At 37.6% G+C, this 26,462-nt stretch overlaps 1 protein-coding gene across 4 annotated transcripts in view; it reads right to left on the reverse strand.

Annotated features, from left to right (window-relative positions):
* Positions 1 to 26,462, reverse strand: part of UVRAG (UV radiation resistance associated) — a 297,841-nt gene that overhangs the window by 130,331 nt on the left and 141,048 nt on the right. For all 4 annotated transcript variants that reach the window (XM_045483965.1, XM_045483963.1, XM_045483962.1 and 1 more), the window contains exons 8-11: positions 23,732 to 23,858; positions 6,036 to 6,120; positions 4,150 to 4,237; positions 2,724 to 2,784 (exon numbers count right to left, since the gene is read on the reverse strand). In XM_045483965.1, coding sequence (XP_045339921.1) covers positions 2,724 to 2,784; positions 4,150 to 4,237; positions 6,036 to 6,120; positions 23,732 to 23,858 — 361 coding nt within the window. The remainder of the gene's footprint in view (positions 1 to 2,723; positions 2,785 to 4,149; positions 4,238 to 6,035; positions 6,121 to 23,731; positions 23,859 to 26,462) is intronic.

Consider the following 26,462-nt stretch of genomic DNA (forward strand, 5'->3'; position numbering starts at 1 on the left):
TGGGTACCTACTATAAACTTCAAAGTGCCTGACACAGGGTATGAAATCAATAAATATGTCTTGATGGCTCTGATTACAAGTTTAATGGCCTCACCTGGACCGAAAGCCCACTGAGGTAGGATCAATGTCCTACTCATCTTTGCACACTCTCAGCACCTGGCCCAGCAGGTGACACAACACAAGACATTCAGTGAATTGAGAATATGGAAGTGCCTTGCAGAATGCTAACATAAGATTTTAAAGTCCAACACTAACATATGTGCTTCTTAAAATTTCTGATTGTGAGGCATCACAGGGAGCGAACAGGGCCTTAGAGTGAAAAATTACACATTTGTTTCATTTTATCTCCCATTTCATTTTCAGCAAACTGCACTAAAAAGCTAAACGAATTATTTAAAGGGTGGGAAAAATAGATTCAGCTTGTTGGACATACTAAGAAGACAGAGCTGGCAAAAGCTGTGAAAAACTAGGAAGCAGAACACTTTATAGAACACAAAAATAGAATCGAAGATTGATTATATCATCAGCTCATGTCATCCCTCTCTTAAAGCCCTGCAGGGTTTTCCCACTCCACTGAGAATAACACAAATGCCCTACGGTGGCCTCTAGGCCTTGGCTGACCTCCTCCTACCTTCCTCCTGCTCGCTACTCTCCAGTCACACAGGTCTGGTCTTTTTGGTCTTTCCTTCTTTCTCTCCTACTTTCCTCCCTTTCCCTCCTCTCTCTCTCACAACCAATTCCCATTACATTTACATGAGTACCTTATATGCAAAGCTCTTTCTAGTATTATTATCTCATTCAGTCATCACAATAAATGAGAATGTAGATATTACCCATTTTATAGGTGAAGAAATTAAGCTGAGGGATTATATGATTTGCCCAAAATACAGGTCTTTTCTCCCATACCCCCTATCCTCAATTTTTTTTTCCAGATATATCAAGTTCATTGCTCCATCGTGAACTTTGTACTTGCCGCCCCCTCTTCGAGGAAAGCTCTTCCCCCAGATGTAGCAGAGTTGGATCCTTTCAGCCTTCAAATTTCCTGTCCAATGTTTCTTCTCAGAGAGGCCTTCTCTAACTGCTTTCTCTAAAGTAGGTTCTCCTACTGTCTATAATAACATATTCCTTTATTAAATACTTGTTAAATACTTATTTTCTTATTGGTTGTCTCCCTCAAAAGATTGTACACTCCATGAAAGGAGAGAACATATTTGTTTCTTCTATCATTATATCCTCAAAATCCAGCACAGTGCCTGGCATATAGGTGTGCTCAATTAGTACTTTTTCCAATTGATCGTTGCTTTATATCCCCGGAACCTGGCACAAGGCTCAAGGTACTCAATAGGTTTGTTGAACGAATGAACGAATGAGGAAAAAGATGTGTTATGGCCTTCAGGACACCATAACTTGCCTAAAATCAACACCAAAACACATCTCCATGACTTATGGAGATTAGAAGGAACATTTTACAATGGAAACCAGACAAATCCGGGATAGATCGTTACCTAGTTTTGTGGTCTTGAGCAAGTCACTAACTAAACAGCTCATTTACATGCTATGTAATATGAGATTATACCACTTTCTTTATAGGTTTCCTTTGTTTTGTGAGGATTAAAGATAAGGCAAATGTAATGCTTTTACAGATCTAATCTTCTCAACATTAATGCAAACCAGGTAAGGACATGAATCAGTATGTTCATAATATCGATTAGGAAATCAACTTTTGAGTTGAGTTTAGATGGCTTGCTCCAAATTACATGGTTTCTAGAAGGGGAAACAGGACTTAATACAGGTTTTCCCATTCCTATTTTATCACTCATATTATGTCCCAACTACTTGCTGTAAGGGTTGCTATAAAGGCCAAAGTAGGTAATAAATCAGTCTTAAATGTTAAAGGACCATAAATAACAACAATTTCTTTATCGGGAAATGGAGGAAGGTCCCAAACAAAACCTGTAATGCCGTCTTCTTGAATAACTTCTTCCCACATACATAATATGCTACCTTTGGGAATAATCTATAAAGCTATTTAATAAGCCTCAAAGCACTGCATAGGCTAGGGGAAAAGAACCCACTTTGCTAACAATAAAAAAAAAAAAAATCTCTTTACCAAAATGTCAAATAAAGGAAGTTCTTTCCTTTGGCCTACTGGTAAAGAGATTAGGAACTTTAAAATATAGCAATTACTATAAGTCACAGTCTATAATATCTCTAATGTAACTTTTTCTTAGTTCAAAGAGGACAGAAATGACAGTGTAACAAAAGTTGAGCCTGTGGTAGTAGGAATGTCACAAAATTAAATTTTCAAAGACGTTTCATGTTACCAGACATATGATTTTCTAAATAACAACAGAACAGATTAATGTTGGTTGTGCTTCTGCTCCCAACCACATACAAATCTTTCATGAAAGTCAAACCAAAAGGATAGGGAGATTATTAGTATTCTTAAGAATGCCATTGTCTGATTTTCTTAAAGTCCACATAAAAACTATTTTCTTTTAAATTTCAAATATACAACTCAATAATTTTTTCCCCATGATTAGAACTAAATATCCTCTTAAATCTCCCATCAGAGAATCTGACTCTTTCATTTGGGAAGGGACAGAAGGTCCAAAAACCCTCTGCGAGGCAACCAACTCTTCAAGATATCTCTATTTTTTCCTCTGCAACCTACCCATATATCATATACACCAACTCTTTAGATGTAAAAAGAAATAAAATACCTTGGAAGTCCTCAGAATTGGGCAACTTGACACCACATACAAAGTAATCCTTATGCTCATTCTGTGAATACAACCAAAGAATGAAATTAATTCTTCTTCTGTTTAAAGCACAGAAACCCTAAGTTAAATCTCAGAGAATTAAGCAGACCAGCGTTAACTCAAAGATAATACTGTTCTAGACACAAAATATTATCGTAAGTGTTGAAGCTGGATGATGAGTACAGAATGATTCATTATACTACCATCTGCACATTTATATATACTTGAAATTTTCTATAACATAAACATTTAAAACATCATGTCCAAGCAAAAAGCCATGTAAAATTTTTACTACAAAAATATCCCCACGAATCCATAGTTATAAATGAAGATTTTTCAATGGAATTAACAAAATTCTGTAAGCAACCTAAAATTCTATTAGCTTTCCTCAGAAAATTAGTCTTTTAAATTTCTTTTCATTAAAAAGAAAATAAAGCCATCAAGTTTAGTGATTTGGCTCTCTAAAAGAGAATTCTCATCTTTCTAATTTTATTGAAGTTTTACTTTTTACATTTACTCTAAAAAACTGGATTCAAAAACTTAACCTCCTGGCAGTTACCCCAGGAATTTCCTAAGTAGTACTAACAAATACAAATTAATTACCAGTTATATTTTTAAAGCAGTACACATGCATCTGCATGTATGCGTCAGAAATGCGGGACTCCTGGGGGGCTCATTCAGTTAAGCATCTGACTCATGATTTTGGCTCAGGTCACGATCTCATGGTTAGTGAGATTGAGCCCTGCGTCATCGGCTCTGTGCTGACAGCACAGAGCCTATTTGGGATTCTCTCTCTCTCTCTCTCTCTCTCTCTCTGCTCTACCTTGCCTTGTGCTCTCTCTCTCTCAAAATAAATAAATAAACGAAAGAAAGAAAGAAAGAAGAGAAAGAGGGAGGGAGAAAGAAAGGAAAAGAAAAGAAAAGAAAAGAAAAGAAAAGAAAAGAAAAGAAAAGAAAAAGGAAGGGAGGGAGGGAGGGAGGGAGGGAGGGAGGAAGGAAGGAAGGAAGGAAGGAAGGAAGGAAGGAAGAAAGAAAGAAAGAAAGAAAGAAAGAAAGAAAGAAAGAAAGAAAGGAAGAAAGAAAGAAAGAAATGATGGCAGTGGATAATCTGGCTGAGTAAAAAAGATCATAAGGAAACCAGAAATTTATCTGGCATTCTTTCAGATGAAAATGAGTGCATTTCACCATCAAACTGCTATAAAAAATCAAATGGTGGACCTGAATGCCAATTCATTCCAAATCTATTTTTTTAAATAGATATTAGCTTCTGAATGATTCATGACAAAGCATATGATTAAGACTAGAGCAATGAATTTTTTCATTGAGAGGAAATTTCAAACAGAAACCATCTTTAAAAAGATTTTTTCCCAGAAAACTTGAAACTTACCAAATCAATAGGGTAAATGTAGGAAAGCTCAGATAGTAATTGCCTGCAACGAATTGTCAACTGAGCATTAGTCTTCAGAAAGAGTTCTCTGATAAGGAAAGATAAAAAGCATATTTGTTAAAAAAAAAAAGTTTTCATGCTAATATTTATTTCCACATAATTGATGCAGAGGAAGATTAAATGGCCTGCAGTGGGCCACAGAAACTCAGAAGTAGAGTCAGAATAATAGCTAACATGAATCCTGACCTATCTCTAAATAGTATGAGATCAAGATAACTATATACTGAGGCCTACTACGTGTATCAGGCATCATGCTAAGAGATGTAAAGGGTACAAATAATCATTGACTGTGCACCTACCGCTATATGCCAGGAGCTTTACAAACGGCTTTACTTATTAGAATAATTCAATTAGGTTGATACTGTTATACCCATTTTACAAACAAGGATAAAAAATTTAGAGAGGCTCAGTAAGAAGACCAGGGTCTCATTTAATCTGAAAGCCAATCTGATTTCAGGAAATATCTACATGGTATTATCTTTAAAAAGTATTCTATTTTTCACTCACAGCTACTGCCTGCCATATTAGGAAAATAGAATAAAAAGAACAAACAATAAGCCGTGGCATGAGATGATGCAGCTCTTCTCTTGAACTAAAGAAATAAGACCATGAGATAAAATACCCATAGAATAAAAAACCTGCTCAATTGTGCTAATGATTAAAAAAAAAAAAAAGAGGAATTCAGCAAAACTGTAGGTCAAAGTAGAACGTAAAAGTAGTAGTATAACACAAAGAGCATTAAAGAGTTAAAGGGATCTAGTCCTGCTTTCCTTGTGAGCTGGTCAAAATAACTTCCCAGAGCCTTGCCTTCCTATCTGCAAATTGAGAGGATTAGACCAGATGATCTCCACGGTTCTTTCCAGGTCTAACATTCTTGAATGCTCAATTGCTAAGGTTTCTTGAAGAAAAATGTAGGATGAGATGACTTTCCAGAAAAAGGGAGTAAACATGAGCAAAAGAACAGAGGTGGCATCAAATTAAGCATGTGCTGGAAAAAATAAAGAGAAAAACTATTAGCACCTATGAAATGAATGTTGTGGAGCAACTGAAATGAACTACAGTTGTACAGTGCCAATTTGCTGAAGGTTATTTGAAAGTTAAGCAAAACAATCACCATGACTTCTTAAAAGAAGAAAAAAATATGGTAAAAATAGTATTTTAAGAGGAGAGGTCTGATAAGCAACATGGAGGATGAACTGGAAAAGTGGAGAGACTGATGTTAGAAAGACAAGCTAGGAGCTGTGGAGGTAATCCAAATGGACGAACACTAAACAGGAGTAAGTCTGAAGAAAAGACCATAAGCTACACTACATGTGGAAGACAGGAAGAGGAGAAGATTCAAACATTAAGTCATGGTGCAGTGGCCTTAAAAACTAGAAGAATAGGGTGGCTCAGTCAGTTAAGCATCCCACTCCTGATTTCAGCTCAGGTCGTGATCTCACAGTTCGTGAGTTCAAACCCTGCGTGGGGATCTGTGCTGAAAGCACCCAGTCTGCTTGGGATTCTCTCTCTTCCCCTCCCCTGCTTTCTCTCTCTCTCTCTCTGAAAAATAAATAAACATTAAAAATAAATAAGCAATACATAAATAAACTAGAAAATCAACTGTTCACATTTCTGATTATGCTAGGAGCTCTCGTAACTACTTTTAGCACGTGCATGATGCTCAGTAGGGTGCTTCATAAATGTTTGTTGAATAAATGAATGTGGCACTGATGTGCGTGGAATATAAATGAATACCAGCAGCTTTTACAGAATCCTGCTTTTCCAAATCCTACCCTTAAGGTAAACTCAACACTCTTAACTATTATTCTCAGTGTTGCATTTACCTTTTCGCAGTACACTCCTTCCTCAATTCATTCAGAGATTCCTTCTGGAGTTGAAGCTTGAGGTGCTCAGCTGAAAATGCACTTCCTAGAGACAGATGGAGGAAGACAATTCCAGATGTAACACTGCAGATACAACTGCTCAATCACAACCAAACACGCAGAGCCCATCCCCCGACTATGAGAGAGCAATAGAGTTTAGAGGCAAAGTAAACTGGGGATAGAGGTCTTCTGGGGGAATTAACTAGAAAAAACTTCCCTACTTGTTCAATTTTGACACAAGTCCAGCCTCTAGCAGGAGTCAAAGAGTAAGTCAAAGAGTAACCTGCCTCCAGATTTCTGGATTGCTGACCAAGAAACCCTGATGAGATTTCAAAATTCAGACTTCATTTAAAAAAAATTTTTTCTAGGGGCGCCTGGGTGGCGCAGTCGGTAAAGCGTCCGACTTCAGCCAGGTCACGTTCTCGCGGACCGTGAGTTCGAGCCCCGCGTCAGGCTCTGGGCTGATGGCTCAGAGCCTGGAGCCTGTTTCAGATTCTGTGTCTCCCTCTCTCTCTGCCCCTCCCCCGTTCATGCTCTGTCTCTCTCTGTCCCAAAAATAAATAAACGTTGAAAAAAAAATAAATAAATAAAAATAAAAAAAATTTTTTAAATATTTATTCACCTTTGAGAGACAGAGAGAGACAGGATGTGAGGTGGGGGGTGTGGGGGGCAGAGAGAGAGAGGGAGACACAGAATCCGAAGCAGGCTTCCAGCTCTGAGCTGTCAGCACAGAGCTTGATGCGGGACTCAAACTCACTGACTGCGAGATCATGTCCTGAGCCAAAGTCAGATGCTCAACCAACTGAGCCACCCAGGCATCCCCAGACTTCATTTTAAAAGAAAGCGGCTATAGACTCTGGTGTTAATGCTTATTCACTAAAGGTTCATCAATTGTAATAAACAGATCTCTCTGGTGGGAGATGCTGATAATGGAGGAGGCTATGCATGTGTGAGAGTTGGGGATATATGGGAAATCTCTGCAACTTCAGCTCAAGTTTGCTATGAACCTAAAAACTGCTCTAATAAATAAAGTTTATCTATTTTTTAAGTGGTTAATTTCTTCTCACCCACAAATGCTATACAACAACGTTTCTGAGAGTATAAAAAGTAGAAAAGGAAAAATTACCTGCATTTTGAATGCTATCGCGTAGTTCATAAATATAAGTAGTTTTAGCTACAATCACAGTGTGCAGGAAATGTATATTCTGATTTTTCCATATTATGTCATAAGCATTTTTACATGTTGACAGATAGTCTAAGTTATAGTGTTTAATGGCTGTGTAAAATTCAACTCCGTGGATGTGAATTATATGAATATTCCACATTTTAACTGATACCCCAAACCCCAAACCCATTACAGAACATTTAATTTCCTTTAAGTGTTTGCTTTAGCATTACACAGAGATTAGTATTTGTGTTTATATGCCTGATTGTTATATTTACATCAACTTCTGGAACCTCCATGTCCATTTATGTGATCATAAAATCTTTCTACATCTTCCTACTCTAAGAAATGAGAGCATCTTCTGTTCTTGACAATCCAGGCCTGATAGCACCAGAAATACTGAAGCACAGAAAAACAATCTTAGATCCAGACACACTAATCTTACAAAGGGGTTTGGTTTCATGAACTATGATCCAACAGGAAAAGGGGCCTTCAACTATTCTGCACCTCTCCTGCGAGAAGGAACAAGAAGTACATTATTGAACATTATACAGTTTAGACCTTAGCACTAAGTTCACCAACTTAAGTCATTTTATCAACATTATTTCTAAGTACCCTTCTCTTCTCTCACACCTGTATTTAAATGATCCACATGTTGGTAACTTTACCCCCCAAATAGAACATAATCAAGGAGCACCACTCATCTCCTTTAGCCCCAGGATAATTCCTCCCCAAATCTTAATCTTTAATGATTTCAGATGACATTCAGATTGACAACTTTCACCCCCCACCCCATGTACGTGTTGAACGATTACCAAATATTTGAAAATTTCCAGATTTACCTATTAGTGATTTCTAGTTTATTTCTTTTAGTCAGAGACCATATTTTGCATTATTCTGATTCTTTTTTAATTTGTTTTATGATAGCAACTATGGCCTAACCGAATGTTCAATGCGCGTACGATAAAAAGGTATATTCTGATAGTGTGCAGTGGGGGTGGTCTGCTGTTAATCAGGGCAAGTTAGTTAATAGTGTTAAGGTCTTTATCCTTATTGATTTTCACTTCACTTGTTCTATGAATTACTGAGAGATGAGTGTTGCAGCTTCCAGCTTTAATTATAGATTTGGCTATTTCTTCTTCCAATTTTATCAGTTTTTGCTATATACACACACACATTTAACATTGTGTGTGTGTAGTGTGTACATATACGTTGTATATATATAGTGTATATATGGTGTATATATGGTTTGCGTGTGTGTGTATATATATGTAAATATACATATATACATGTATACACACACATATATAGTGAAGCTCTTTATGTTCATACATATTTAGAATTGTCATATCTTTTTGTGACTGACCTCTCCACCATAATGTAAAATCTGTCTTTATCACAGGTAATATTCACTGTTCTGAAATCTCCTTTTCTAATATATTGCCACTCTGGCCTTCTTTTAATTTGTATCTGCATGGTGTACTATTCCCATTCGTTTACTTTTAATCAACCAATCTATCTACCCTTATATTAAAAGTGGGTTCCTTACAGATAGCATTTAGTTGGGTTTTCTTAAATGTAAATTAATCTGAACAATCTCAGTTTTTTAACTGAGGTATTTTGATTGCTTATACTTAATATAATCATTGACATTTAGATTAAAACCTACCATTTGGCTAGTTGTTTTCTATATATTCTACCTATTCTCTGTTCCTTTTTCCCTTCTTTTTTCATGCTTTTGAATTGAATATTTTTTTACAATTCCCTCTTTCTTCACGATTGGCTTAGTCTTATCTCCATTTTATTTTATTTTTTAATTTTTTTTAATGTTTATTTACTTTTGAAAGAATGAGACAGACAGAGGTGTGAGTGTGGGAGGGGCAGAAAGAGGGAGACACAGAATTGGAAGCAGGCTCCAGGCTGTCAGCACAGAGCACGATGTGGGGCTCGAACTCACAGACCACGAGATCATGACCTGAGCTTAAAGTTGGACACTTAACCGACTGAGCCACCCAGGCGCCCCAGTCTTATCTCTATTTTAAATTTTTCGTGGCTGCCCCAGAGTTTACAGTATATAACTTCAATAAATAAGTCTACCTTCAAATATTATTATACTACTTCATGTAGAGTATAAAAACCTGAAAATACTATACTCCCAATTCTTCCCTTCCCCACTCTTCACATTCTTCACACATTTTACTTTATGCATGTTATAAACCCCAAAACACTGCTATTTTTGCATTAGAAAATCAACTGTCTTTTATAGTAATTAAAAATAAGAAAAAATGTCTTTATAGTATCTTCAACCATTTCTGGAGATCTCATTTTTTTGTGTGTGTAGAGCCACATTTCTGTCTGGTATCATTTTTCTTCCACTGAAGAAATTCTTTTTTTTTTTTTTTTTTTTTTTTTTAATTTTTAAAAAAATTTTTTTTTTTTTCCAACGTTTATTTATTTTTGGGACAGAGAGAGACAGAGCATGAACAGGGGAGGGGCAGAGAGAGAGGGAGACACAGAATCGGAATCAGGCTCCAGGCTCTGAGCCATCAGCCCAGAGCCCGACGCGGGGCTCGAACTCACGGACCGCGAGATCGTGACCTGGCTGAAGTCGGACGCTTAACCGACTGCGCCACCCAGGCGCCCCTGAAGAAATTCTTTTAACATTTCTTAAAATGTAGGACTGGTGGTAATGAATTGTCTTAGTTTTTTGTCAAAGAGTCTCTTTGCACGTCAGTTCAGGTAATTTCTATTGATCTATATTCAAGTTCACTTATTCTTTTCTCAGCTGTGTCAAATCTACTGGAGTGTCCGTCAAAGGCACTGTTCATCTCTCTTACCATGTTCTTTATTTGTAGCATATCCATTAGACTGTTTCTTATAGTTTCCATTTCACAGCTGAAATTTACCATCTATCCATACTGCTTATCCACCTTTCAATAAAAGCCCGAAGCCCATTAATCATAGTTATTTTAAATTCTCTCTCTGGTATTCCCAACATCTGAGTCACTACTGAGTTTTTTTCCTCTTTTGAGTTAAATTCTTCTCTTGACAACATTTTGTTGGTGGTGCTGGGAGGGGAAGGGATAACAATGGGTCTTTGTTTTGTTTTTGCTTTTCTTTGTTTCAAAAATTTTGATTGAAGGCTCAACATCATGTGCAACAGAGAGCATGAGACAACACAGAAAGAAAAGGACACGCCTCTTCTACTGTTAATTTGGGGGCTGAGTCAATACAATCAGGAACTAAGCTGGTTTGGGGTTTTGTTGCTTCCATTTTGTTGCTACCTTCAACTTCAAAATTCTTCAAATTTCCTCTAACTTCTCCTTTTTGGAGGTGGTGATGGTGGAGATGATTTGCTGGATGCTTTTGCTCAATGAACTCGTTCCACCCTCAGATTTAGGGAACAAGTTCTGCCCTATGAACCTGCACCTAAGTAAGAGTGACTCACTATGCTCTTGCCTCTCCTCAAGTGGTACACTAATGCGGCTTGTTATTCCATGCTTTCTGTCCTGGTTGGGGAGGAGAGCTGAGTTTCTCTTTTATCTCATTTGAGCTAAGCAGTCCCTGTGCCCTGAGGTATCAGGGTAGGGCTTTCTCTCAGTGATCCTGTCCCTCCCCTAGGGACAGGAGGTTTCTAATAGTCCAGGGCCAACACTGTTTCTGCCTCACCCCCAAGTGTAATAATGTTTTCTTTTTCTTCTTCCAATCCTTCACTTCTGTCCTAGAAACCATAGGGCTTGCAGCTCTTCCTCCAGAGGCTTAGCGCTTTTGTTCTTAGAGAAGAGTTATGCTTTCTAGCAACAGCATCCGTTCCCCTTCCTCCAGACCTATACAACCACAGGAGGCTTTCTACATTTTCTACCCTGTCTCCAATCTTTCTTGTGAATATCCATTGTAGGTCCACACAGAGTAAACTGCAAGGAGGTGTGAACTGCTTACAGCTGCTATAGTCCTACAATAGAACACACTTAGTGGTTAGCAATTTGTTAAAAATTGTAGTGGGATTATTTTACCTTCTTAGACAGTGGCCCAACTTCCTCCCATGCTCTGCCACTGGTGACTCAGTCCTCACATCCTGTCTCTTCTTGGACATGCCCATCTTTTCTTACATTATCAGGCTACCTGGCTGCCCTGTAATCTTTAATTCTCCAGATGCAAGAAAAGCTATGATTTTGTACATTATTCAGCTTTCTCTTGTTGTTAGGGTGGGAGTGAAGTTCTTACTACCTTTCTACATCCTCCACAGGGGCTGGAAGTCAAATCTGAGGATGCTGATTTAAATTTTTTTTTAAAGTTTTTCTCTGTTCTTTGTATTTCCTGCTCCTTTGGGGTCAGCTATTCCATTTAACTTGGACTTGTTTATACGGTTTTCCTCAAATATCTGATGATCCTTGGTTTTCCCTTCAAATCCATGAATAAGTGATCAGACTGATTAGTATAGGCAACTAGTGTAGGTTTCCTTTGAAGCTATAAAGACTTATTTACATGAAAGGCATCGTTCCTGGGTGCCAACTCAGCATAAGTGGGTAGGTCCTGTAGACAATTGGGCTTTTCTTCAGAGTATATATGCCATACTGGAAGAAGGTAGTACTGTTACATTATTGACAACTGCCAATCTTAGGACTGAGTTACTCCAGGGCATTTCACTTCTAAGTAGAGCTGTCTTTATGTTTTCCCTCTAGGTCAATTGTAAAAGTCCACAGTCAGTCTCTGTTCCACCTTCTATGCCAAACCCTTGTCCCATGAGACCTAACCAGGTCAAGAATCCATTATGTTTAGAAAGCAGCGGGAGCAAGTATTACAGGAAGGGAGTCCAAATCCAAAGAAAAGAAAATGGACCAGTAGGCCCAGCTCCCCTAATTACTGCTCCATCGTTCCTGATCTCTGTACTTTGAAACTCCAAGTTGAGGCCTCTGAGAGCTGCACCAGAAACCCCCACATCAGCCTCTTCCATTTTTGTGCCAGGTGGCAGTTTTTCTCTACTCTAGCTGATGCATCAAAACAATCCTATCTATACTGTGTCTTCGAGAACTGTGTCAAAATCTTTGCTATTCCAATGGTGCCCTCTCTGATCTTTACCACCACCACTGTATCTTTACTTTCGTATCAGTGGGTCATCGAGAGGGAGGGAAAGCAAATGAATGCGCTTAGTTTACCACATTCCAAAATTGTTTTCTGGAATGTTTGGTCCTGTCCATTTACACACTAACGTTCCACTCTGTTAGGAAGATGGCCCCTGTGTTCAGCAAAAACTCAGGTCAGACACTTTAATTTTAATAGCCAAATGTCAATGCTGTCTCCTGTAAGTCTAATAGCTAAAGAATATGAATCTTGCTTCCATCAACAAAACACAACACAGACTCTTTAGGCCCTTTCTCACCAGAGACTTTGGCCTCAGACTGGATAATGGCCAGCTCCTGTCAAAATTACAGTTAAAACCAATAAACTGTCATTCTTCTGGGTTTTCTATATCATGTCAGATGACCAAAAAGCAATATACTTGAACTATTTTAGTTTCCTTCCCTGCAGAAATGCTTTTTTTGAACTATGATTTATGATACTGCCCTTCTCAAGGGTTAAAAGATATTTCTTGCTGTAACTTTTGCAAAATTGCAATGACTATATTTCATTATGATGTTTAATACATTGCACATTCTTCCCAGAATTTAGTGCCAATAAATTGTTTTCTCCCTAAAGAATGGATCTACTTCCTTATAACATGTAATGGGAAGCACTTGACTCCTTTCATAATTCTACACAATTGGCTTGATGGCTAACAATGTCATAGCTAATTTTAGTGCTTCAATACAATAGGTGGATCATATGGGAGGCAGTATACTATAATGGAAAGCCCATGTCCTTAGGAATCAGAAAGATTTGGGCTAAAATCCTACCTATGCTACTTTCAGAACTCTAAACAAGTCTCAGCTTCTCTGAGTTTCATTTTCCTCATTTGTAAAATGGGGATAATTTCCCTTTTGTTCAACATTTGCATTCTCTTGACCTGCCCCCATGAAGCTCTAAGTGGGTAGAGAAAATTATACAACCAGTCTGATTGATTTTACTTTAAAAATATAAGCACAGAGCACAAACAGGGACACTGTCCAGCAATCCTACTCCAGTTCCATCATTAGTTTGCTTTCCCACTCTTGCAGCTGAGTACTCCACACATTCCCCTCAATCCCTAAACCCCTTCTGTAGAATATAATTGCCCCACCTCGTACTACCCTGAAATAATCGGATTCCTTCACAGTCCTACCCACTACCTGCCCCTGTGCCATTTTCTTAGCCTTCTCCTCCTGTTCAGTGGATAAGGCAAATAGCTTCATTTATATAAACTCTGAATTCCTTCTCATTCCAACCGATGTCACACTAGTCTCTTCCTGACAAATTATGTTCCAGCCACAGTGGCCTCTTTCCTGTTCCAGTCTAAGCCCTTTCTATGTCCAGGTAGCCTTTTCACTTGCTGTTCCCTCTGTTTTTCCAGCAGGCTGAGCTCCTCAGGCAAACCTTTTCTGAGCAATCTCTATAAAAATGGTCTCCCACAATTATCTTGTATCACCACAGCTTGTTTATAGTACTTCTCACAACTTGATATTTATTTTCCTTGCTGGTTTCTTGTTTACTGTCTTATCCACTAGGTAGGTATCCAAAATTGGAAGTCACAATTAATTCTTCCTTTTTCTCTCTTTACCCCAATATCTACTTTTCCTCCAGCATTTGTCTTTGTTTAATCATCTGGCCAGTTGTCAAAACTAGAAATTGGAAACTATCCTAAATCTTTCTCTCCCTCTCTCCTCCAACCCACCAAGCCATTAACAGTAGAGGCTATCATCGAAATATTTCTTGAACCTACACATTCCCTCCTCCCTTTACATTCCCAATATGTTTCAGTTTTAATTATGGATTGCTTAGATTACTGTAATAACTCCCTAACAGTTCTCTATCCTCAACTCTTCAAAGAGAACTTTCTAAAACATATAGCTAATCCCCATTCTTTACTGCAGTCATCAATACAGTCTCATCTACTTTTTGTCTTTGAGAAATTTGCTTATTTCAGTAGATCTCTAGACCTTTCAACAAGAACTTCCTTTATGATTAGGTCATTCTTTACCTCTCCTGCCTCTCCTACAAACCCTTACTTGAATGTGTCCTTAGTGGTAGCTTTACTGGAATTACCTGCAGTTCTCTAATCTACTTCCAGGCTTCTGTATAAACTGTTGCTTCTATCTGGAAAGTCTCACCTTCTCCCCCTAGGTATCCGTCAGGTATTTTTCTAGACTCGGCCTAAGTGTCACCTCCTTTAACTAATTTTGATTTTCAGATACTCATTGTCTGTGCTCCTATAACACCTTCCAAATATCTCTCTCATATATTTGTCACACCTGTCATTATGTTCCTAACATCTTACACAGTGCTGGGTTCGTTGTGGGTTTTCCATAAACGACGAATAAAGGACTTGACAACGGTGCACGTGCACACACACACTCAACGTTCTTGTCTTCTGATCTCCTTCTATTTCTATGTTCAACTATTTAATTGTAAGCACTTTTTTTTTTTTTTTTTGTAAATGTCACTCCCAATGCTTTTTGGAAGTGGAGAAAAAATGGTAATAAGACAAAACAAAAATCTGTCAGGTGGCTTTTTTCTGCCTATCTATACCTTCCATTGCAAAAGAGGGAGATTAAAATATGATAGTTTACCTTTCCTGCAATCCAGTTAAGACATTACAGGAATAAATCATTACAAATGTATGGAAACAGAATCATTCTGAAAAGAAAATCTGAGGTTTACTCAGCACCCACATTTGTCCTCCCCACTGCTAAGTTGTCTGTTTTCACATGCTGCATACAATGTAAACAGCTAAAAGTAAAGAAACCTTATTAGCATAAACCCCCCCACCAAAAAAAACTGGCCTCGGGTTTTAAAACTTTTGAAAGAAATTTTTGAAAGAAATGTTGAATAATTTTTAAGGAAATCTGCTTAGGAATTTCTGTCAGATGGCTATAAAAAAAATCAGAACATACACACAGGCTAATAAAATTTAAATTCTCCCATCATTTCAAATAAATATATCTTGAATTATAAAATTTGTACAGTAATTTTTCAATTTGTGACCTTATGGCATAAGAGAAGAAGATTGTTACATAATGCTTAACAATGTCTTTATAATTGCAAATAGAAATCTATGACCTTTTGGGGGTACCTGGGTGGCTCAGTCGGTTAAGCATCTGAATTAGCTCAGGTCATAATCTCATGGTTCATGGGTTCCAGTCCCACATTGGGTTCTGTGCTGACAGTGTGGAGATTGCTTGGGATCCTCTCTCTACCTCTATCTCTGCTCCTACCCCACCTGCACGCTCTCCCTCTCTCAAAATAAATACATAAACTTAGAAATAAAGGGAAATCTATGACCTTTTAATAGAAACTAAGGCACCACTTTAAATATACTGTGTCATTTTTCTTTTATGAGAAAAGAGCACAATAATTTACGGACCAAAGAGAAGCTAATTAAATAGAACTAGATACATCGGTCATCTTACTCGAATTTATTACAAAATGACAATAAAGAATGATCATAATTGATGGGAACTTCATATAAAATATTTCTTATTTTGGTAATAAAGCATCAAAACTTTCTATTTATTGAAATTACTAAGAGGATTTTTTTCCCTAAATCTAAGCAATGAAATCTGACATAGTTGACTTCTACATATGACGTTGCTAAAAGAAGGTTTGTTTTTGCTCTTGCTTATCAAAATGAATTGAAGATCTTTGAAACAGAAGCTCCCACCACATGTCTTTCCACTTAATAAACAATATCTATAGACACACTTGGGGTCACAGAATCTCTCTCTCTCTCTCTCTCTCTCTCTTTGGGCATTTTTCATTGCTGGGAAATCTATTGCTGTCATCAAACTTTGAAAAATAAAGAGATTCATAAAAAAGGTGAACAGATTCCCATCCTTTTTGTCAATCCTCTTCTGAGATAACTAGAATTTTAGAGCTGTAAGAAATCTGGACTGTATAATTAAAAATTTTTTGTTTGTGAGGACAAACTGAGAGAATGGCAGATCTTTAATCCAAATCTCTTAATTAACATGCAACCAAATCAAAGACATCTTTGGGAAAAATTCACTTCACCCATCATATGATAAAAAGGAATATAACAGAACAAAGTTCTTCATCTAATAGTCCACAGGCCAATGGAAAACTAGCAAACCATCAGTCAATTTACTGTTGGACACATATTAGAGAAAGCAACAATATTTTGTTTAGTGGAAACAAGACAGGTATTGGGTCAGAGAAACCTAAATTGTATTTGGATCTGTTACTTATTTGTGACAAATGTCTCTGAGCCCCAATTATTCTCATTTGGAAAAAGAGGGTAAAATAATGACCTCTTAGGACTATTTTAAGAAGTAAATGATATACCATAAGCGAAACATCTGGCATGTTAAGGATTCCAATAACAGTTAACTGCTGGGGGCGCCTGGGTGGCTCAGTCTGTTAAGTCTCCGACTCTAGATTTCAGCTCAGGTTACGATCTCACAGTTTGTGAGTTCGAGCCCCACACTGGGCTCCATGCTAGCAGTGTGGAACCTGACTGGAACACTCTCACTCTCTCTCTCTCTCTCTCTCTCTCTCTCTCTCCCTACCTCCCTTCACCCCCTCTGCCCCTCCCCAGCTTGCTCGCTCTCTTTCTCTCTCAAAGTAAATAAACAAACTTTTAAAAAAAGGTTGACTGCCGTATAGGATTTATGTAGGATTCAAATGAAGGTATTTTGCAAGGTTGTAGATAATATGGAATAGAGACAAAAGCACAAAATTTAGAGGCAAAAGGTCTGGGTCCACATCCCAACTTTGTTCCTAACTATCCGTTCATACCTGGCGAAGTCACTTATCATCATCTCAGTATCTCATACATAAAATGAAGATAAAAATGAAGATAACAATATCTGCCATACTTAGCTCTCAGGGATACTTTGAAGATCGAATATGATGATCTTTGTGCAAGCATTTTCTAAGTATAAAGTACTACATATACATTTCTGTTATTCTCAAGAAAACTAACTGCATTAAAAAGTAGCTTCTTCCTGGGGTGCCCGGGTGGTTCAGTTGGTAAGTGTCTGACTTCAGCTCAGGCCATGATCTCACGGTTCATGAATTCAGGCCCCGTGTTGGGCTCTGTGCTGACAGCTCAGAGCCAGGAGCCTGCTTCGGATTCTGTGCCCGCCCCCCTTTCTGCACCTCCCCTGTCTGTCCCTCCCCCACTCGTGCTCTGTTTCGCTCTCAAAATGAAAAAACGTTAAAAAAAATTATTTTTTAAGTAGCTTCTTCCTACGAAGCTTAGAGAACTCTGCTTTTATAAAGTTAATATGACTTCCCAGGCACCACTGAAGAGTTCCTAGATTTTATCAACATTTATAAAACGTGTTTAGGTTATGCTAAACACATTTCCTTAAGACCAATGTTTCATACCATCTTCTAAACCAAATTTCAAGCAAACTAACTTAGATAGAGTATTGCTTCTCCAAGATTTGGGTTGCATTAGGGCTACAGATTCTGTAAACCAACATATAATTAATTAATGGGAAGGTTATTTGGCTTGAGACACTAATGAGGGGAAATCTGTTTTTTACTAACATCATAAGTTACCAGTATCTGCCAACAGTGAAAATGCATACATTAATAAACATTAATACTGAAAATATCAGCTCATGGCCCAGCTGGAAGTTGCTGCAGACAAGCTGGGAACCACTGCCTTGGAGGTGTGGGAAGGGGAAACTTACAGGTGTGGAGTAACGAGGCCCCTCAGAGTAGGCGGCCACTCAGCAAGTCAGCAGCATGGATAGAAATGATCTTTTTGCCTCTTCCCAAAAAATCATACTGAAGCAATAAATTTTTATAAACAAAAATATATAATAGGCACCTGTTTTTTTTCCAAATGTTTATACAAATTAATCCCTATGGCACTATTATGAGCCACTATCCTGACTACACACATGTGTAAAAAGATACAGAAGTTAACTAATTCCTTTATGATCATTCAGAAGAATCAGTAGCAAAGATTAAATATCATATATTACTGACTTTGTATCCTAACTGAGCCCTTGGGCTGAGAACCAAGTGCCTAAATAAGCACCAAGTTTCAAAGAGAAGTTATCATGTGGAAGATGCCACTAGTAATATTCATATTAGCAAATCATCTCACAAATGGCTAGCAAACATGCTAAATCAAAGCTGCAAGCGCGGGTGACAAATACATCTTTACCCTTCATGTTACCAATACCAGTGACTCAGGTACTTCTAAATATTTTAACTTGGCTCGAGAATCATTAAATAGTACATTCAACGTAAGTACACAAGAATACAGTTCAACACAAATGTTCTTTCAACAGACAAGAAAAAGTAGGTTTCTGGTTACCTAGCACCATCATTATGAAGAACAGGGGTCCCCAACAAGTAGAACAAGATCTACTGGTATATAAATCTGGTTATCTATATCCAGCCAACCCTTCTTTCCAACTACCCCAGTGCTGACCACCACAGTCTATAGAGATACCCAACGGCAGAAAAGCAGCACACTTTCTCCTGCTTATGTTTAAGACCAAAGGGTCAATGTTAGATCCTAATAATTCTAAGATTTCAATGATTCTAAGAGTTCAGAAGAATATTTATCTCAAAAATACGTATACAAGTGGGAGAAAAGCTACTGAGGTACAAAGTCAATGTTAAATATCAACAATTCTGACCCATCTTGGCAAATATATATTTAACTTTGAGTATTTCCATCCTTTCTTTCCACAATAAAATGGAGATGTAAGAATGTGTTAATTCTGGGGCACCTGGGTGGTTCAGTCGGTTAAGCATCTGACTTCGGCTCAAGTCATGATCTCACAGTTCATGAGCTCAAGCCCTGCGTTGGGCCCTGTGCTAACAGCTCAGAGCCTAGAGCCTGCTTTGGATTCTGTCTCCCTCTCTCTCTGCCTTTCCCCTGCTTGCACACTGTCTCTCTTTGTCTCTCAAAAATGAACAAATGTTAAAAACAAATAAATAAAACGAATGTGTTAATTCTGACTTGACTGCCAGAATTAAAACACTAGAATAGATACCTACAAAATCCTATAATCTCCCTTTGCTGCAGAGTTAGTGACTAGTAACTCTGAACACAGGCTCCATTATAACTTGCTACGTGGCTTTGGGCAAATCACTTAACCTCTCTGAGACTCAGTTTCCTCATCTGTAAACCAGATAATAAAATATATTCATTATTAGGAGGAGAATAATAATACCCTTAATACATAAGACTATACATAAAAACCAAAGAAGATAAAAAAAACCACGAGACACTGCTTTGCAGTAATGAGTAGTCTATAAATATGAGCAATTATTCTTACACTCAGTCTTTTAAATGGGATAGAAACCACTGTTTATAAGTTCACCTGTTTAAAGGCTGATAACACACTTCCTGGGACTTCACTCTATCATTATAAGAAGAAAAAACACAATTGGGAAGATAATAGAAGAACTAGATCTCCCTATCCTTTTACCATATGCTAGAATATTTATTCTATCATAGGATTTATACATCATACTTCTGGTAAAATGTAGCATTACACAGTGAACAAGAGTTTTGGAATCGATAGATTTTAATCCTGACATCATCTGCCATAAGCTGTGTGAACTTAAGCAAGGTATTTAATGTCTCTGACCCTGACCTAGGGTTTCCTCAACTGTAAAGTGTCATTAATCATAGTACTTACCTCACAGAGCTATTGTGGTGATTAAATCACATCATATCTATATAGTGATAAGTCTGGTAACTGAAATATTACAGCTATCAAAAAAAGGCAAACACCCTGAACCCCTCCTAAAACCTGACAGTGTTTTCATTTTAAAAATTGATGATCTTAAAAAAAATATGCAGAAACACATGCTATAGGTGGTAGGCAATTTTAGAATAATAAAAATTCCAAAGCACCAAAAGAAACGTGCCTTTTCACAGAAGAGGAGACCTCCTAAAGCAGCTCTTGTCTGTACACAACTGTCTATGTATTTGGAGTCATTCAACAGAGACTCCAAGAAATGGACTTTGCTCACAATATCTCATGACTTTAAGTGGCATTATCACATCAGACTCTCAGGTCTAAAGGCTGATATGCAAGCTGTGTCGGGAGTGCAGACAGTTTTAGCAATCACTGCCAAACAATATACAGTGGTTTTTTTCTACAGTGTTTCGCATGAGAGTATCGGTTGTTCCAAATGAATGTTAAGCTAGATGCTATGGAAGTCTTTATCCTTTAGCAATGATGCCCAATGACACTAGACTGATAACCATGACTATGATTCATTCACTCAACAAATATTTATTCAATGCTTACTGCATCCCAAGCACTGTACCATGCCCCAAGAATATAACAGTATTTAATACAGTACTTGGGCAATTCTTCCCTCAGAGATCTGACCGTCTAGAAGGAGGGGGGGAAATGAACAATTAGAATGCTATAATGGAAAAACACAAGATGCAATGGAAACACACAGTAGTATGTCTAGTAGAGCTAAGAGGAGAAAGGAAAGACAGCCAGTGAAAAATTTCTCAGAAAAAGTAACATTTTGGTGTTTTTTTATCGTTATTTTTTGTGGGGGTTTTTGAGAGAGAGAGAGAGAGTGCATGCATGAGCTGGGGAGAGGGGCAGAGAGAGAGAGAGAGAGAGAGAGAGAGAGAATGTCAATGGGGCTCCATCCCAGAACACGGGGATCACAACCTGAGCCAAAATCAAGAGTTGCACACACAACCAACTGAGCCGCCTCGACACCCCATTAACATTTAAACAGAGGCTTAAATAAGAGCAAGGCAGACTGAAACATATTGAAGAAACGAAAAGAAGTTCTTTATAGCTGAAGCATTCAGACTGACACGGGTCATACGAGGCCTTTATAAGTCATGCTGAGTCAGGATGGGATATAGGAATTTGCACATATAATAAAAATCAATCACTTTAAAACAATCAATTGTATTTCTATAGATCAGCAAAAAAGTAGAAAATAAAATTTAAACATATTTACAATAGTATCGTAAAATATCAGAAAGCTGAAATAAATTCAATGAATCATGGGAAATACCCATGTATTAACAATTAGTTTCTTTCATACAATAGCTAAATTATGGAAAGAGCCTAAATGTCCATCAACTGATGAATGGATAAAGAAATTGTGGTTTATATACACAATGGAATACTACGTGGCAATGAGAAAGAATGAAATATGGTCTTCTGTAGCAACGTGGATGGAACTGGAGAGTGTTATGCTAAGTGAAATAAGTCAGGCAGAGAAAGACAGATACCATATGTTTTCACTCCTATGTGGATCCTGAGAAACTTAACAGAAGACCATGGGAGAGGGGAAGGGGAAAAAAAAAAAAAAAGGTTAGAGAAGGAGGGAGCCAAAACATAAGAAACTCTTAAAAACTAAGAACAAACTGAGGGCTGATGGGGGCTGGGAGGGAGGCGAGGGCGAGTGAGGGGTATTGAGGAGGGCACTTGTTGGGATGAGCACTGGGTGTTGTATAGAAACCAATTTGACAATAAATTTCATATTAAAAAAACAAAACAAAACAATTAGTTTATTTCAATGTTTTGTAAAGACCTAATAAACAAAGGCATACACCATTTTCTTGGGTTGGAAGACGCAATATTCTAAAGATGTCTAAAGATCACCAATTGTATTGATAAACATATTAAATGTAGTCCCAATCAAAATAGTAGCTAGATTTCCTTTTCTGTGCAGAAATTCATAAGGCAATGCAAAAGAACAAGATTAAGCCTGTTTTTTGGTCGTGTTAATGGCCACAGACTCTATTTATATGAAATATCCAGAATAGGCCCATCCATAAAGACAAAAAGGTAAATTTCCATCCTTGCCAAGATGAAGAAAGGTAATCTGGAAAAAGAATAACTAAGTGGAAGAACTTTAACAGATAATAAGACCACTTATAACATGAGAGACATTAAAACAGTGAGATAATGGCAAAAAAACAGACAAATCAATGGAACAGAGGGTCCTGCAACAGTCATGTGAGCACATGGCCACCAATTCATGGCAAAAGTGAACCTTCAGTGCAAGGGAGACAGGTTTTTAATACATGGTACTGGGTCAATGGACTATCTGTATGAAAAAAATAAGTCTTGACTCCTATCTGACATCATATACAAAAAATCAAATCCCGATGAATTACATATATAAATGTAAAAAGTAAAATAGTAAAGTGTTTACAAAATACAGAATAGCACCTTTATGACGTTAAAATAGGAAAATATTTCCTAAACTAGACACAAAAAGTCTTAAATCTAAAAGGAAAGACTGATAAAATGGAACTTCTGTTCACGGAAGGTATCACTGAGGAATGCACTAGCAAGCCACAGAATGGGAGAATATAGTTTTAATGAACATTTCAAACAAAGAATCCATATCTATAATATATAAGAATTCCTGTCTTTAAAAAAGAAAAAAGAAAAAAAAAGGAAGTGGGGAGAGGGGAAGACTTCAACAGGTATTTCACAAAGGAGTTTATCCCAGACAGCAGAAACATGAAATAGTATTCAACCTCATTAGTTTTCAGAGAAATCAAAATTAAGACTGCAAGAAGACAGTCCAGAAAAGCTAAAATGCAAAAGCCAGAAAGTACCAGGTGCTGACAAGGATATAGGACAAGAGATCTGATACACTGCTGGGTAGAGAGGAGGTAAACTGGATGCAAGTGCTTTGGAAAACTTTTGGACACAATCTACTAAAGCTGAAGATATGCATACCTTGTGACTATGCAATTCTGCACCTAAGTTTATACCCAACGGAAAGGCACAAACAAATCTTCATAAAGAAGCATGTACTAGAAAGTTCATGGAAGCTTTATCTAATAGCTCCAAACTAGAAATTACCAAAAACCAGAATAAATACATACGTCTATTCACACAATGGAATACTATCGGCAGTAAGAATGAACTAAGACTACATTACACGCAGGTTAGGATGGAACTTACAAACAAAATGTTGAACAGAAGCCAACACATAGAATGTACATATTACAGGATTCTACTTGCATAAAGCTCAAAATGAGGCAAAACTCATTTTGGTGTAATAAGTCAAGGTAGTGGTCAGACTGGCTAGAGATATCCTGAATGGAAGGGAACATGAGGAGGCTCCTAAGAGTCTGGGGTCCGTGTAATGCTCTGCTTCTCTGTGGAGATGCTGCTTATGTAAGTGTGTTCATTTTGAAATTTTGAAATATAGTGTGTGTGTGTGTGTGTGTGTGTGTGTGTGTGTGTGTGTATTTGTACCCTTTTCTGTATGTATCAACTTCAAAATACTTCCAAAAAATGTTTAAAATTATATCAGCATATTTGTACCAAGATGATTATCTGAGCCTATGGAAAGAAGAAAGGACAACTACTGAACATGGGGGGCTGGCTGTTTGTATGGTATTTTTACTCACCTTTGTCCTGTAATGCAATTTGTTGCTTATGCAGTAATGCCACCTCCCGTCCCAAAGCTTTCTTCTGTCTTTCCAGTTCATTTCGAAGCACCAAAATTTTTAAATGCAAGCACTCACTTTGTTTTCTCTAAACAATTGAAAAGCACAGGTAAATTTATGAATATAAAACTCATAACTACGAATCATTATACATTCACAGTGTTTCAAAATGAATAATGGTTCAAAGCACTTCAATATTTGCCTAATTTACAGATCTCTCGAGTAGCTTAATTATCAGCACCTGCCATTTTAACGGAAAGAATATAAAGAATAAACCTAAAGTCTGGGGACAGTTCTTTCTAAGAACCCAAAAAACACTACAAAATTTCTGGGGCCTTTTTCCTGAAATCACAATACAATTAAGACAAAAATTATTTTTTTAGAGACAGAGTTCTCAAAAACTTAAACACAGATATGCCAGGACCCACCAATTCTACTCCTATGTATATACCCAAGAGAATTGAAAACATGTCCATACAAAAACCTGAATATGAATTTTCATAGAATTATTTATAATAGCCAAACAGTGGGATCAATCCAAGTGTCCGTCATCTGATGAACAGAAACATAAAATGTGGGTCTATCCTGTACAACGGAATATTATCTGGCAATAAAAGAAATGAAGTACTGATGAATGCTACAACACGGATGAACCTTGAAAACATTACGCTAACTGAAAGAAGCCAGTTTAAAAAGGCCACCGACTCCATTTATATGAAATGTCCATATTGGGCAAATCCATAGAAACAAAAAGTAGATTTCCATCCCTGCCAAGCTGAACCGAGGTGCTCTGATACCCCAGATTTCAGAGAAAGCCAAGTAAGGACCTGGGGCTTCTGCCCCTTTCAGGCAGTAACCAACCAATCCCCCTATAGTCTCAGTGGATACCACAGGGGGAGCCTGGACTTAGGGCAATAATGAGATAATCCTCTCCCTCCCTGCTGCATTGTATCAGAGGAGGCTTACTGGAGAGTGAGAAATCTCCTTACCACACAGTGCTAATGAGGCCACCCTATCCAGCATATCAGCGGAGGCCACGTGGGGAACAATATCAAGGCACTCCTACACCTCCCAGCTAGGGCAGTAGTTGTGGAGGTCTAGTGGAGAGCTGAAACTCCCTTTCCTGGCCAAAAGTAAGGATGCCCCCTTCCCCTGCAGTCCTGTCACTTAAATGTCAATGGAAGCTGCTTGAGGAACCTGGACTTTTATACCCACCTGGCAGTAATGAGACAGCATCTCTCCCTTCCCTACCAGAGAAACAGGTGTCAGAAAAAGCCAGATAAAACAGATTTATGTAAGATCCAGAGACTCATAACATAATACTCGAAATGTACAAGATTTAATAAAAAATCACTCATCATACCAAGAACCAGAAAGATGCCAAAGTAAATGAAAAAGGATAATTAATAGATGCCAGTACTGAGATGACAGACATGTTACAATTACCTGACAAAGATTTGAGTGGCTATCATAAAAATGCTTCAGTAACAATCTCTGAAACAAAGGAAAACATGGAACATCTTGGCAAAGAAACAGAAAGTTTCAGTCAAGAAACTGAAGATATAAAGAGGAATCAAATGGAAATTTTAGAGCTGAAAATATCAGTGGAATAAAAAACTTCACAAATGAGCTCAACAGCAAAATGTAGGAAACAGAGAGAAGCATCTTTAAGCTGAAAAATAGAGCAACAGAAACTACTCAGTTTAAACAAGAGAGAGAAAATAGACTGTAAAAAAAAAAATGAACAGAGTCTCAAGGGATCTGTGGAGCTATATCAAAAGATCTAACACTATTATCATCAAGTACAGGGAGGAAAGGAGAAAGAGAGCAGAAGTGAAAAAGTACTCATAGAAATAATCATGAAATCTTCCCAAATTAGGCAGAGGAAATACATCTATAGATTAAAGAAGCTAGTGAACCCCAAGAGAATAAATTAAATGAAGAAGCTGACTTCAGCTCAGGTCATGATCTCGTGGTTCATGAGTCTGAGCCCTGTGTCAGGCTCTGTGCTGACAGCTCAGAGCCTGGAGCCTGCTTCAGATTGTGTCTTCCTCTCTCTGCCCCTCCTCTGCTCACTCGCGCACGCTCTCTCTCCCCCTCTCAAAAATAAATAAACATTAAAAAAAATTTTTTTTAATGGGCAAAAGATCTGAACTGTCACCTCACTGAAGAAGATATAAAGATGGCAAATAAGTAAATGAAAAGATGCTCAACATCATATGTTATCAGGGAACTGCAGATTAAAACAATGAGATACCACTATATGTTTACTAGAATAATAAGTATCCAAAACACTGACAATACGAATGCTGGCAAGGATGTGGACCCACAGGAACTGTTGTTCATTGTTGGTGGAAATGCAAAATGGTATCGCCACTTTAAAAGATGGTCTGGCAGTTTCTTACAAAACTAAACACAGGATTACTATATGACCCAGCAATCATGCTTCTGGATATTTACCCAGATGACTTGAAAACTTAAGTCCCCGCAAAAATCTACACATGAATGTCTATAGCACCTTTCTTCATAATTGCCCAAACTTCCAGATGAACTTCAATAGGTCAACAGTTAAACTGTGGTATATCCATACAATGGAGTATTACTCAGCAATAAAAAGAAATAAGCTATCAAGCTATGAAAAGTCATGGAGGAACCTTAAATGCATGTTGCTAAGTAAAAGCAGCCAATCAGA

The sequence above is a fragment of the Leopardus geoffroyi genome, chromosome D1 (assembly GCF_018350155.1).
Source record: "Leopardus geoffroyi isolate Oge1 chromosome D1, O.geoffroyi_Oge1_pat1.0, whole genome shotgun sequence".
Classification (NCBI taxonomy): domain Eukaryota; kingdom Metazoa; phylum Chordata; class Mammalia; order Carnivora; family Felidae; genus Leopardus; species Leopardus geoffroyi.